This window comes from Osmerus eperlanus, chromosome 12 (assembly GCF_963692335.1).
Source record: "Osmerus eperlanus chromosome 12, fOsmEpe2.1, whole genome shotgun sequence".
NCBI lineage: Eukaryota > Metazoa > Chordata > Actinopteri > Osmeriformes > Osmeridae > Osmerus > Osmerus eperlanus.
Genome location: NC_085029.1, coordinates 16,654,731 through 16,666,967, shown reverse-complemented (window position 1 = coordinate 16,666,967; position 12,237 = coordinate 16,654,731). Strand labels below are relative to the sequence as shown.

Here is a 12,237-nt window from a genome sequence, read left to right as displayed (position 1 = left end):
TTGACCCCAAACAAATTCTTGGAAGAGTGTAACTCCCTTGAAGTGAAAGGTATTGGTTCGTATTTGTAGGATGCTTTGTACATGACCAGGCCCATAAGGATTATTGTCACCATTTCCAGTCTGCCTCCTCTGATTCAGTTAATTTAAGGTGAAATCACACATTTAACCAGTAGGGAATGGTGTGGTATACCTTGAGCCATTTACCATGTCATCAGAATTTCCCCAGGTGTAAATACACTTTCAAATAGGTGGTTTTCAATTTACAGTGTAGAAGAAGAAAAATCCAAGGCCCTATAAATGTGTCACGTCATCTCGACTGTAGTTAGGTTCATCTCTCCTCTGCTTGGGGGCCACATCTCTGCTGTCCCCTGGGAGACGGAAAACTGGACACGCCAACCATCCAGGAAATAAACTCAAATCATGCTCTCGGCAGACCCAATCAAGTCTTATTCTTTTCGTCGAGGTACCCTGTACGTTCGGCACCAAACTTGGCCCCAAATGTGCATGTATTTAATATGACTTTTATAGACTGGAGATTATGTTTCAATTTAAGATAAGGTAAAATACAGTAATCATGTTAATAAGTATAATAAACCGAAGGGTAATTCAGTGGTTTGCGATTGTTAACCCCCCCCCCCTCAGCTTTCCACGCCGCTGCGTTAAGGTGGCTAAGCGCGGTGTGTTTGGTGGCTAAGCGCGGTGTGTTTGGTGGCTATGCGCGGTGTGTTTGGTGGCTATGCGCGGTGTGTTTGGTGGCTAAGCGCGGTGTGTTTGGTGGCTATGCGCGGTGTGTTTGGTGGCTATGCGCGGTGTGTTTGGTGGCTAAGAGCGGTGTGTTTGGTGTGAACACAGGTTCTCTCCCGAAATGCACGAGAGGAAAATGCACGCTTGAGACAGAAACATCTCCAGGGTTTTAGAATGCCATAAAACAATAAAGCGTTGTGTCCAATGAGGTACCAAATGTCTTGATTTCATTACAATTCTGGCATTTTATCAAGCTGATGTCAAGCTCTAAATTACTTTTGCTTCTCATCTTGCCTTTATATAGCTAACTACGTGCAGATGTGGAGAACATTTTCTTTTTCTTTTATCAAGCAGACATTTAAGTGCCTCTGTCCAACATTTTGCGGTAAAGTATCTGGTTTAACAAAATCCAGCATTTCCTTGGTATTTGTTTTTGACTCAAGTTTATGTTTTCCTTAACCACTTTCACCTGGGATGTCAGAGTTTAAACATTGTGAAAAAGTATCCCTCTCTCAAGTTTATTATGCACGTTTTTAATACACTCCCAACCACTTAACTAGCCATAAAACACGGCTGTAGAATGTAGATATGCGATCAGCCTGCTGCCCAACAAACTCCCAAAGAGATGGTTAGAAAAATGAAATGACTTTAAGCCTCAACACTAGTGATTCCAAACCCTCCCACCAGACTGTCTCCTTATTAAACAGTATCAGAATCTTTTCTGCAGATCTTGTTAAATGCCAATTAAGTATGACCTCATTTATTGTTCTTCATAAACACAAAAGCCCAAACAAACCTTTTTGGGGAGGTCTCTGAGCGTGTTGACATCAGCCTTATGAAGGTCTCATAAACATAATTTTCCCATATTCTGTACTTTACAACTTCTCTTCATCCTTGCCTCTGAGTGTTTCTTTCCCCCGAGGCCTCTGATAAACTCATAGTAGTTCAGAACCATCTTATAGTAAAGAATAGTCCTTTTAATATGAATTGTACTGAAGATAGAAAGAGCCATTCTTGTTAGTCCCTGTTACAAGGGGAGCCAGTTGGCTTCACCAGACCTTTTATTAGGTCTGGTCTTTAGTTTCCTGTTTACAAACCCTGTGGCATGTGGTTAACCTTGAATATTTCCCTCCCATGAAGCACCTCACACTGACCTTGTGTATTTCAGGTTTGAAGAAATAGTCAAGAAGAGCAAAGTTGAATACCATGCCGGTGGCTCCACCCAGAATTCTGTGAAAATTGCCCAGGTTAGTCTCCCTCCGACCATCCCCGGTGTTGCTGGGGTGCTTCCACCATACTGCAGTGTGCCTGTAGCCGTACGTTTGTCAGCCAGTCCTGAGAATATAGAGCCTAGATTCATAGCTAATTTGAACATTTTAGGCAGCACAGATTCATCCAACCTGTCATGGAAATGAAATTAGGAGGAGGGGGGGGGGGGGATTCATAATATTTGCAATGTTATCTAGTTGGCCTAATTTCCAGAGACATATCAAACATCAATTAGGAAGAATTACAAGTAGACGCAATTAACATGTCACAACAAATTACATCGAACAAAGCTGATATCTTGCCTGGCTGTTCCACCGATTGAAGCTTCAAAACCAAACTGAGGATTGGCCCAAAATCTAAAATAGCTGTCTAAACTCACAGTAATTACTCAGTCTTATTTTTCCATTCTGTTTGCAATCAGTAAATAAAATGTACAAATAAATAAAGTACAGTGATGAGTTGTTGATAAGACTTTGTTCTGTTCCCAATAAACAAAGGAAAAGCAGGCGGGGGGGTGAGTGGTGGTGGTGAGGGGGGGGGGGGGGTGTAGCAGCTTCCAAAGAAGGATGGCTGTCGTAGCAAATTGACAGGCTGATGCTTGTGAAAGAGCAGCCATTTCCTCGCGTGTGGTGTTCTGTTGTCCGTGTGTGTGTGTCTGTGTGTTTGTGCACAGTGTGTGTGTGTGTGCACAGTGTGTGTGTGCATGCATGTCAAAGGGAGACAGACACTGAGCTAGTAAGAGGGAGTGAGAGATGGAGGGGAGGCAGGAGGGGAGACAGGAAGGAAGGCCCTCAGGCAGCCAGCATCTTCATGCTTTAGAGACAGTAAACATCCCTTTCAAAGAGACGCAGTGCTGTGCACCTCCGTGCAAACACTCTTTAATTATGAAGATCAGAAGCATTTACATAAAACTCACTTTCCAAAGAGTACTTCTCAGACAAGCAGAAAGACACAAACCACCAACTAGGTTTTTATTCTTTTAGCTGGGCTGTTTTTCGTACTGTCAAGCCTGATGCGATTAATGCAGATGTGTTTTGAAAACCTGCTGGGTTGGTTCAGCCCACTTGAGTGTGGGTTTGACTCCATTACAGCCTTGGAAATTGCGAGCCTAACAAAGATTATTTCCACCATCTTGTAGTTAGTTGAAACCATATATTCTGTTTGGTCCATTTCTGCAGTTAAGACATAGACCTTGACAAGGAGTTTTAATGTTTTATTTAAGAAGACATTGAGGGGAAACGCCTAGGGCCGTGTTTCCACTCCCCTGGGAGACCCGATAGAGTTGCAGAATTCCACCACTCACTACCCATTCTGAAGACGTAGCATTTACACCCTCTCTGCCCGGTTAAAAGCAGAGAATCGATCTGGTGAGCACGCAGACCAGAGTCAAACTGCATTCTGCAGTGGCTGTTTGGCTGTTTCATCCCCTTCAGAGTGAAGATGCAGAGAAGTTGCTTCTGAAATGCAACAAACGGGGGGTATCTTTTTTATTCATCTGGCACATACGTCGCCAACATATCCCCTGTCAATATATCTTGAAGCGATGCCTTTTCCATGTCCTAAATTTCAGGTGATGGTGTTCTTTTAAGAAAAATGTATAATGCATAACTGGTTCCCAGATTATCACATTGTAGCACCTGCAATATGTGAAACTTCAAACTGTGCTGTATTGTGGCTGCTGAACCTTCAAACACGATGATATGCACTGCAGCACTGAATCCACATCAAAGGGCCCTGCCGACTAAACGAGATGCTCAATCCAGGCCAGCTTTGCTCAGGAGCACCGGCACCGCTGGAAGAGAGAAATGTTCAGAGACTGAGCTCTGGAGGCGTGGTGCACACTGAGAAAACCCCCATGGTGTGGGAGGATCAATGCATCATCGACGCTAGGAGAAGAAACCCTTCCCCACCAAACACAACCGCTTCATTTGAGCCCGTAACAGGTTAAATATTCCTGTTTCATCCGAGTTTAGACGGCCGTGTCGTCAAGGAATACCTCAGCCTTGTCGGGGGCGCCCAATCAATGCTAATGAGATTGGGGTGAAGCTCAGCTGACCGGACCGAAGCTTGGCCAGATCAGTGTTGTTCTATCGCTCATCTCTCTGCGTGTTCGAGATCGCCCAGATCGTTCGCCGTAAGGTTTGTGGTTTGCTAAGTTGGCAGTACCGACCAGAGGTAGGACACGTCCAGGCCCCGCCCCCCGCCCCTCTCCTAACCCTGCTCCACCTGCTCCACCCTCTCCTGCCCCAGAAGCGCACAGTGTGACGCATCTCCTCCAGTGCCATGGCACACGCTCCACAGCATTTGTTTACTTCCATACTCGTGCGCCAGGACTCGTCGATCTGTGTCACCTCACATCTCGCGTATCTCATTAGATCACTCCACTGGCAACTGGGGAAGTCTCCCCCCTCCTCCACGTTCCTCAGGAACGTGGGGGGCGGGGAGGGAGGGGGAGAGAGGGAGGGGGGGAGAGAGGGAGGGGGGGGGGGGAGAGAGGAGAGAGGAGAGAGGAGGAGAGATATGAGGGAGGGAGGGAGGGAGAGGAGAGAGGAGGGGGGTGTTGTATAGTTGCCTTTTCTTAAGCTGCAACACTATGTCCTGAAGAGGCATCTTACACAAAGGTTCCCCTACTGGAGCACTCATTGCGATGTGCAGAGCTGTAAAGTTACAAACACCAGCACGCTTCACTCTTCCACACGCAGCCACGGCTACATCAAAGGCTGCTGCACAGATGGGGGTTGGGGCAAACAACAATCATATTTCTTACTCGTTATACAACAGTGGGGGGAAAATAGTAGTCTTTGGTTGCACGTGCTCCAAGATTTACACGCACAGAGCGCGCATGGTGTTTATCACAGGTGACAGAGTCGGTGGGGGTTATTGGCAGGGAGAAAGCAGGGGGTTGTATCAGGAAGCCCAGTCAATTCATTTAGACCCAACATCAAAGTCTGCCAAACAGGTCCTTAGGCGGGCCCAAAGATTGAAGTCTGCGAGCAAAGCCCACCTCACAGGAGCTCCTGCCGCTACCTGGGATCTGGATCGTATTACAAATGCAAATGCAATGTTTCTTGTAAACTGGATGTTTTCATTAAGATTCTCACATATCAACTCTATTGACATCAATTTATTTTCCGCTATAGGGGTCCCCCCCCAATTTATTTCAGCGGCCGTAGGAGAAGTACAAGCCTGCATGTTTATGTATGCTAAGTGTAGACATGACCGGAAAGTGTGATTAACGACATTTTCCTACATGGTTTGAAATCGCGGAGTTAAATTACATCATCAATTCACTCGAGTCTTCGAATTGTTGTTTATAAGATTGAAGCTTTTTTAATAAATCTGGAGTCTCTTGTTATGGTTATGATGCCTGTTTAACATTTCCTCAGACGTTGTCGATTGTGGAAGGGGTGAGTGGGGCCTAGCTTGGAATGGAAGCTCTGAACTCTTAATTGGAAGCTCATGTGCACGGTACTGTTGAAAGTTCTATTTAGAACAGGGGGAAAAAGAATAAGGGGAAAAAAAGCCAGAAAAATCCCTCAGCTCAACTTGACTTGAGAAAAGGTCCTCACCAGCTCATATTTTGTAGGGATACTTAAACTGGGTTTGATGTCTTATTGTAGGCACAGCCTTATTCCTGGGGGTGAAGATATTCCATGACCTCATGTTTGGCTTTACAGCTCGTTCTGTTAAATAAATAAAGAAACGCGACTGGCCTCCATTCGAAAGGTCTGAATCAAGAAATGCCCTGGGTCTGTTCCCACTTAGGAGAGGGAAAAAGGCAGAAAGAGGCGTTTTGTGCCGGAGTATGTGGCTGAGGTTTCAGGAGGATGTCCTGACGTGTATGTAACAGAAGGAGAGAAGGGGGTCGGAGGTTTACCTTCCTGTTTATTGCTTAAATCTGATCCATAATCACCTTTCTCTATGTTTCACGTTCAAGCACATATCTCTTACCTCCCAGGAAGGTTGTAGGGGTGTTTTAAGCCCTTCAATTGGAAATTGTTCTTTAGTTTTTGAAGAGCTTTGATTTCATGATCACAGTGTGTGTGTGTGTGTGTGTGTTATGAGGAGGTTGTGTATATCCCTGTGAAGCTGTGCTGAAATGAGCATGCTAATGACTGATTAAAACCCAAACCCTGGTGAGCCTTTTTATGTTTCTGAAACCAGCCCTCTCAAGCACACCTCTGTTGTTAAAGCAAAGGCTCTTGTTTGTTTTAAGACAGGTTAATTGCAGCTCTGCCATTAGCACCAATGCCAAGCACTTTTGTTGTATGTCTTCTCCTTTTGCTACGACACACCCGAGCTTAGCCTATTCATCCCCGTTCTCCCAGCAGCCGAGGGTCACAGTCCATTAAGCCGTGCGAGAGACGAGAGGACTCACCAAATGGATTCCCACCTCCTCACCTCGCCTCGACGTTCCAGGTGTGCGTTTTTTGCGGAGGCCTCGATTGTTTTCTCCCCTCCGCACAACCGGCGGAAGCACAAGCGACGCCTCATTCACTTTGATGAGCGATGTGCTCATGCGTGGGCTTCAATGTCACCCGCCACGAGGCAGCTGGGAAGTCGCATCTGCCTTCGCCATTTACTCAGTGATGAAGTGAAGAGATCTCGACGGGTCCCATCACACCATCTGAACGAGTGATCCTCTCCCCATTCCAACCACTTTGTGTCTGTGTGTTCCAGTTATTACCAGTGTGTGTTTAATCTAAGTCTCTGTGATCACGATTGGAAAGGTTGTCTGGGTGATTATCCAAGTCTCTCTTATCAGAGGGATTTGTGAAACAGCTGATGGCCCCGTTCCGTGTCTTTCCTTTTCTTGTGTTTTCTTGAATTTCAACTCCCGCATGAAAATAAATCGTTTGATTTCATTTCACACTCTGTTGCTCCGGTTTCTGCGTCTGTGTGTTGAGAAACATCGCATCTCGTTGTATAGGTGACATATTACCATGGCTGTTGAAGTTAATTTGCCGTCAAATTCGCTACTTAATTTAAGCAGCCAAGGGGAAGACGCGGGGAGTAGAGTAACTCATAAGTATGCATTGGGAAGAATGTTGATTAACATTGAGGGCTCTGGAGGCAGACACACTGTGTGGATCATGTTGGCTCAGAGGCCGGCAGTGGAATTGAATGTGATGTCTTGCGTAACGCATCCTTGCTTCGAGTCCTTGGTTCTAGGCTAAGGAAGAAAACTGCACGATTGGTCCGCATGCTTTTCGTCCTCCGGTTTGGTGGCTTTATAGTGTACAGTTGTCAAGGCTCTGGGCAAACTCTTGACAGGAATCGGAAAAAGAGTCGACAGCCGCGCGCGTGTATCTGACGGCGTCCTCGCGTCATGATGAGGTTGTAATGGACAGAGTCTGAATGCCTGACGCGAAATGTTGTTCCGCAGTTAGGGGCAGAGTCTTGAGTATGTGCTGAAACAATGAACCACGCTGCTCCCCATGTCTGAGGACTGGGATCAGAACCATTCAGACAGAAAACAATGGTTCATTACACCGGCTATTGGTTGGAAATATCAGTTGACATAGGTCAAACGACTGATGAATGAAAGGGTGATTGTGTTTTCTCCAACCGCTCTACATTTCCATGTGATTATTTAGTGTGCGCCCCTTCTAGTATCTCCATCTGTAGAAGGACTGTGGCAGTAGTATTTATTTGGCACATTCCCTACATGCCCCTGCTCTTGTGGTTGAAGTGTTGCATAGCAACTAAGAGAAACAGCTTTAAATATTATGATGAAAAAGATTTTAAGAAAATACAGAACAGCCTGCAATTACTGTTCATTTCTCTCAAGGTTAGAAGTTTAAAGAGCTCTGGAACTTCCCATTGCGCCTCACTATAACCCACAAGTATAGCCCCTAGTGAATGATTGGACTGTGGACAGCATTTTATCCATAGTTTCGAAACTATCTTTTTTGTTACACCAATTGAAATGAAATGGCTTGTTGTGGGGATGGTTGCCATATGTTTTTAGAGGAAATTGCAGCCTGGTTCTGGGTATCTCAGTCATTCTCACCTGTAGCGAGCTGAGAAACACACAGTGGTTCAGCATTGAGGCTGGCCTCACAGGTTTCAACCAAACTGACTTTCTGTGACAGGATGGAAAAATGTGTAGGTGAGAAAGTGCAAATTTGAAGTGATGCGCCTCAGGTAAATGGGGATGGAGGGATGGGGAGGGGTTGGGGGGGTGGTTGGGGGGCGGTAGGAGAAGCAGGCTGGATGACGCACAGCAGGTGACAGACAGACACTAATAGTAATGGCTCTTATCAGTGGTGGGTCTGCTTGCTTTTTTCACATGAGCTCTGACATTCTCCTCCTCCACCCCCTCCATCTAGCAGGGGGTGCTGGGAGCTCTCAGAGTTGTGCAGCTCGCTCAGTCGTAAAGAGCCTGCCAAACACCGGTCCCCTCACATATAAATTGCATCATTAACATCGCCCAGATTATTCCAAGCTCTCCCACCGGCTTTCATGGCAGCACAGGCTGGAGTTAACTGTTCAGCTCAACTGAAGACGTTCACATTTCTTGAGTGAGTTGTGCCAGGACGCGGGGGGAGAAATCCAAGTCTGCTGTATGCTCTCGCAAGGTTTCGCCGCTCCCAAAGACAAACCGAGGCTGGCGGTTTCTTCTGAGAGAATCGACATTTCCCCCCCAAAAAACGCTTTCAGTCTCACATCTCTGATGTGCCGCTATTATGCCAAACTCAAAAAGAGAATTGCTATGGGTTTTGGTTTAAAAAAAAAGAATGATAAATAAATAAATATCACAAAGAGAATTGTCATGGTGAGAATCGTCAGTGACAGGGCTGAAGTCTAGGAGAGTCACCTCCGCACGGGCTAATTGTCCTTGATGTCGATTAGTTTGTAGAAGATGGCCTGTGATCCATCTCACCTCCGAGGGAGGTCCTTTAGCCTAAGTGATATCTGCACCGCAGCTGGATGGACCCCAGTCCTCAGATCAGTTGGCAATTAACTCCGTAATTACTGACTGGGGCCAGGGTTAAGCTCCGAGTTAAGGGTTAGAGCAGCAAACATTTTTATATTCAGATCCCCTTACTCTATTATCCCCCCTTCCTGCTACAAGGTTTTACCTCAGGGGGAGAAGAATACATTACACAAACCCTCTTGGCAATTACTCTTCAATGATTACCCTCCTGCTATATAGTTCGTTTGATTAATCTGAAATCCCCTCCCTGTCCGACCGCAGCCAAGGCACTGCTTACCGTGCAAGTCTAATTTTCACCTGAACAAATGGCTCCTTTAGACAAAAAGTGCCAACCTTTTACTTTTACTGGCTGTTTGAAAAAAGCGCGAGAGAGAGAGAGAGCACAGCCTCCTGGTGTAATAACAGACATCGCTACAAGAGAAGGAGGGGGGGGAGGGGGGGGGGTCAGGTGCTGGTGGGGGATGTGGGAGGAGAGGGGGGGGCTTAATAGTGTTGAATAAAGGAACATTTATTTTTGTGCTTCAGCCTGTAACAGCCCCAGGAAATAGCTCAGTCTCTTGATCGGGAGCAAATCCTATTAACTTACAGTGCTCTCACTCAGGGTAATGGGCTCCACCTTGAGACTTTGGAGAGCCCTTTTCCCTCTGACACCCGTGTCTGCAGGGCTCGGGGATGGGGAGCCTCACACCAGGCACACACTAATCAAGTCAAACAATCTGCTCGGCTACAGCAACATCAAGTGAGGATGTTGATATCCAACGAGCTCGTTCCCAACAGGCCGCTTCACACGTTCCTAACCCAATACCAGAGGATCAGCGAGCAGGATCAGTTCACCAGCGGGTTATTCGAGCCCCTGAGAATTGTAAAGCGATCCCCAAGCAGGTTTAGCTTTCTCAGGAGTGATCAGAGCTGTCGACCCTGGTATAGACCCTGGTATAGACTCTAGGAGCTCCAGAGGCATCCATTCATTTCTAGCCAATAAGACTGTGTGTGCGTGTGCGTGTGCGTGCGTGCGTGTAAACGTGTTAAACTCACTTCACTGGACGTGGGTGACCACTTTCTGCAAGCCAGTTCACAGGAAAAAACTCCCAAATCTCTCTTTAAAAACATAGACCATCTATAGTTTATTATTTCATGTCAGGATTTTGATGTTTTGAAATGTCTGGTGTGAGTTTAAAGCTGCCACACTCTGTAATTACTGTAAGGACCTCCGGAGAAACGGGAGCGCTGTATCAAAGCAGAACTCCACCAATTAGGCAAGTACCGGATTGAAAATAGTCTTTATGGGTGGCAACACATCTTCCTCCAGCGACAAAAAACAGCAGCAAATGGCATGTTACCTCACAGATACCATATCCTTTAAAGCATTAGCACTCCTGTAATGCTCTACTTTATGCCGTTAAAAAGGCACAGCCAATTGGAGCTGGTGGTTGTGTTGGGTACATGATGGCGTTCAGTGCTGTATGACTGTACTGATGGATCATCCCCTCAGTCTAGGCGTCTTCATAAATCCATGTTCAATGACATGCTCCTCTCCTGTCACTGTTACCCCTTGTGCCGGCTGTCACACTGCTGTCTTATGTCTGCAGAGTTACAGTGCGCACCTGTCAGACACAATTTATGGCCGTCAATTTGCAGCGTACCACGGGGGGGGGGGGGGGGGGGGGCCAACGCAGTTTTTTTTGACAACTTTTCTTTGGGGAAGCACTGGCGTCTGGAGTACATAAACCATTGATGTTTTCCTCCCGCCACGAGTTGGCCGTCGATGATCCACTGCCCAGCTCGGATCCACGGAAGAAAAGGAAAATGGATAAGAGAAGATAAAGCAATTAGATGTTTACTCTGTTATCCGGCAGAGCTGCTGCCTCCTCAGTGCCAGGATTATCACCCCTACGAGGGGGGAAGCGTCACCAAACGACAGCCTCTCATGTCGAACAAGTCAAGCTGATTCAGTGAATATTTAAGAGGCTCCCACCCCATGTTCTCTTGCATGTTAAGGGAGCAGTGTTAACCTTGTTGTGATTTGCATCTCCTTAGCAATTAAGATAATATGTCCTAATTAGAATTTGAATGTACCGCTGTGAGATTTTTGATAATTGTGCAGAATCCTCTGCGGTGATTTCCTGTTTGCCTGCTTGTCTGTGCAGATGAATTCATGGCTGATTAGATCACAGCTTTAATCAGATTTGAGTTCCACTGTAAGACATCTTCCCACATGCCTCTGTCAAGCTGAGATATTTAGTGGGCTTGTGAATACACTACGGGGTTGTTCTTTACATGACAGCAAACGTTCGACGGCGAGGAAAGTGATCTGCATCACAGGTGCCGTGTGATGTCACGCCTGTGTCAGCCCTCCCTCGTGCATGTGCCGAGCATGTTTGTCGCTCATCTCCACGTTCAGATCTTTCCCGTAGTGTTCGACTCATGCCGCGGGAGGAAGAACAAGCCAATCACTTTCTTTCTTTTATAAGCAAGCTCCTCCTCTCTGTCAGTCAGCTCCTAATTGGTGTGGGTCCCACTGAGGTAAGACAGACTTGTGATGTCAGATGAACACCGTGGCAGTGCGGAGGGTTTGGTGTGTTCTGTTTTGGTTTGCCAGTGGTGGTCGTTACACTTCCAAATTCGGAATCTGGCATCTTAACAAACAAGGGACCCTATTCTTTACTTGTGCTTGTCAGATGCATGTGGGTCAGGTGCTGTTCTCTGAGTACCTGAGCATCACAGTGCTTTTATTGATTTTGTCCGGTTTCTTGCCTCCATTGATGACTATAAATCAGCTGATAGTCCCCTTGGCCTTTGACTACCCGGAGAGAAACCACTCAATATCTGCTGGAGAATAACACTTTATCCATAGATGCCATAGTTGTCGATACCTCACAATGACCATTCCCCATGGTAAGTGGGCAGAAATCTGCAAAGAGAGAGAGAGAGAGAAAAAGCTAGGATCCTTTTGTGGTGTGAAAATGCCCACCACAAAGGAATTAATGACGGATCCTTCTAGCATAATTGTCTAATTATGCCAGGCAGATGGGGCACTGCTTTAACTAGGACATGTTGTACTTCCTCTCCAGACTCACCACAACAAAAGGCAAACCAGTGTGACAGCCTCTTCAGCAGTGAGTGGGAGGCAGAGAAAAGAATGAGAGAGAGAGTAGTGAGATAGAAGAGCGGAGAGAGAGAGAGGACAGGAGAGAGGAGAGAGAGAGAGGAGAGAGAGAGAGGAGAGAGAGAGAGGAGAGAGAGAGAGAGGAGAGAGAGAGAGAGGAGAGAGAGAGAGAGAGAGG

General features: G+C 46.4%; 1 protein-coding gene across 3 annotated transcripts in view; it reads left to right on the top strand.

Moving 5' to 3' along the window:
• adkb (adenosine kinase b) overlaps positions 1–12,237 on the top strand; it is a 78,691-nt gene that overhangs the window by 11,840 nt on the left and 54,614 nt on the right. For all 3 annotated transcript variants that reach the window (XM_062474418.1, XM_062474420.1, XM_062474419.1), the window contains exon 4: positions 1,913–1,991. In XM_062474418.1, coding sequence (XP_062330402.1) covers positions 1,913–1,991 — 79 coding nt within the window. The remainder of the gene's footprint in view (positions 1–1,912; positions 1,992–12,237) is intronic.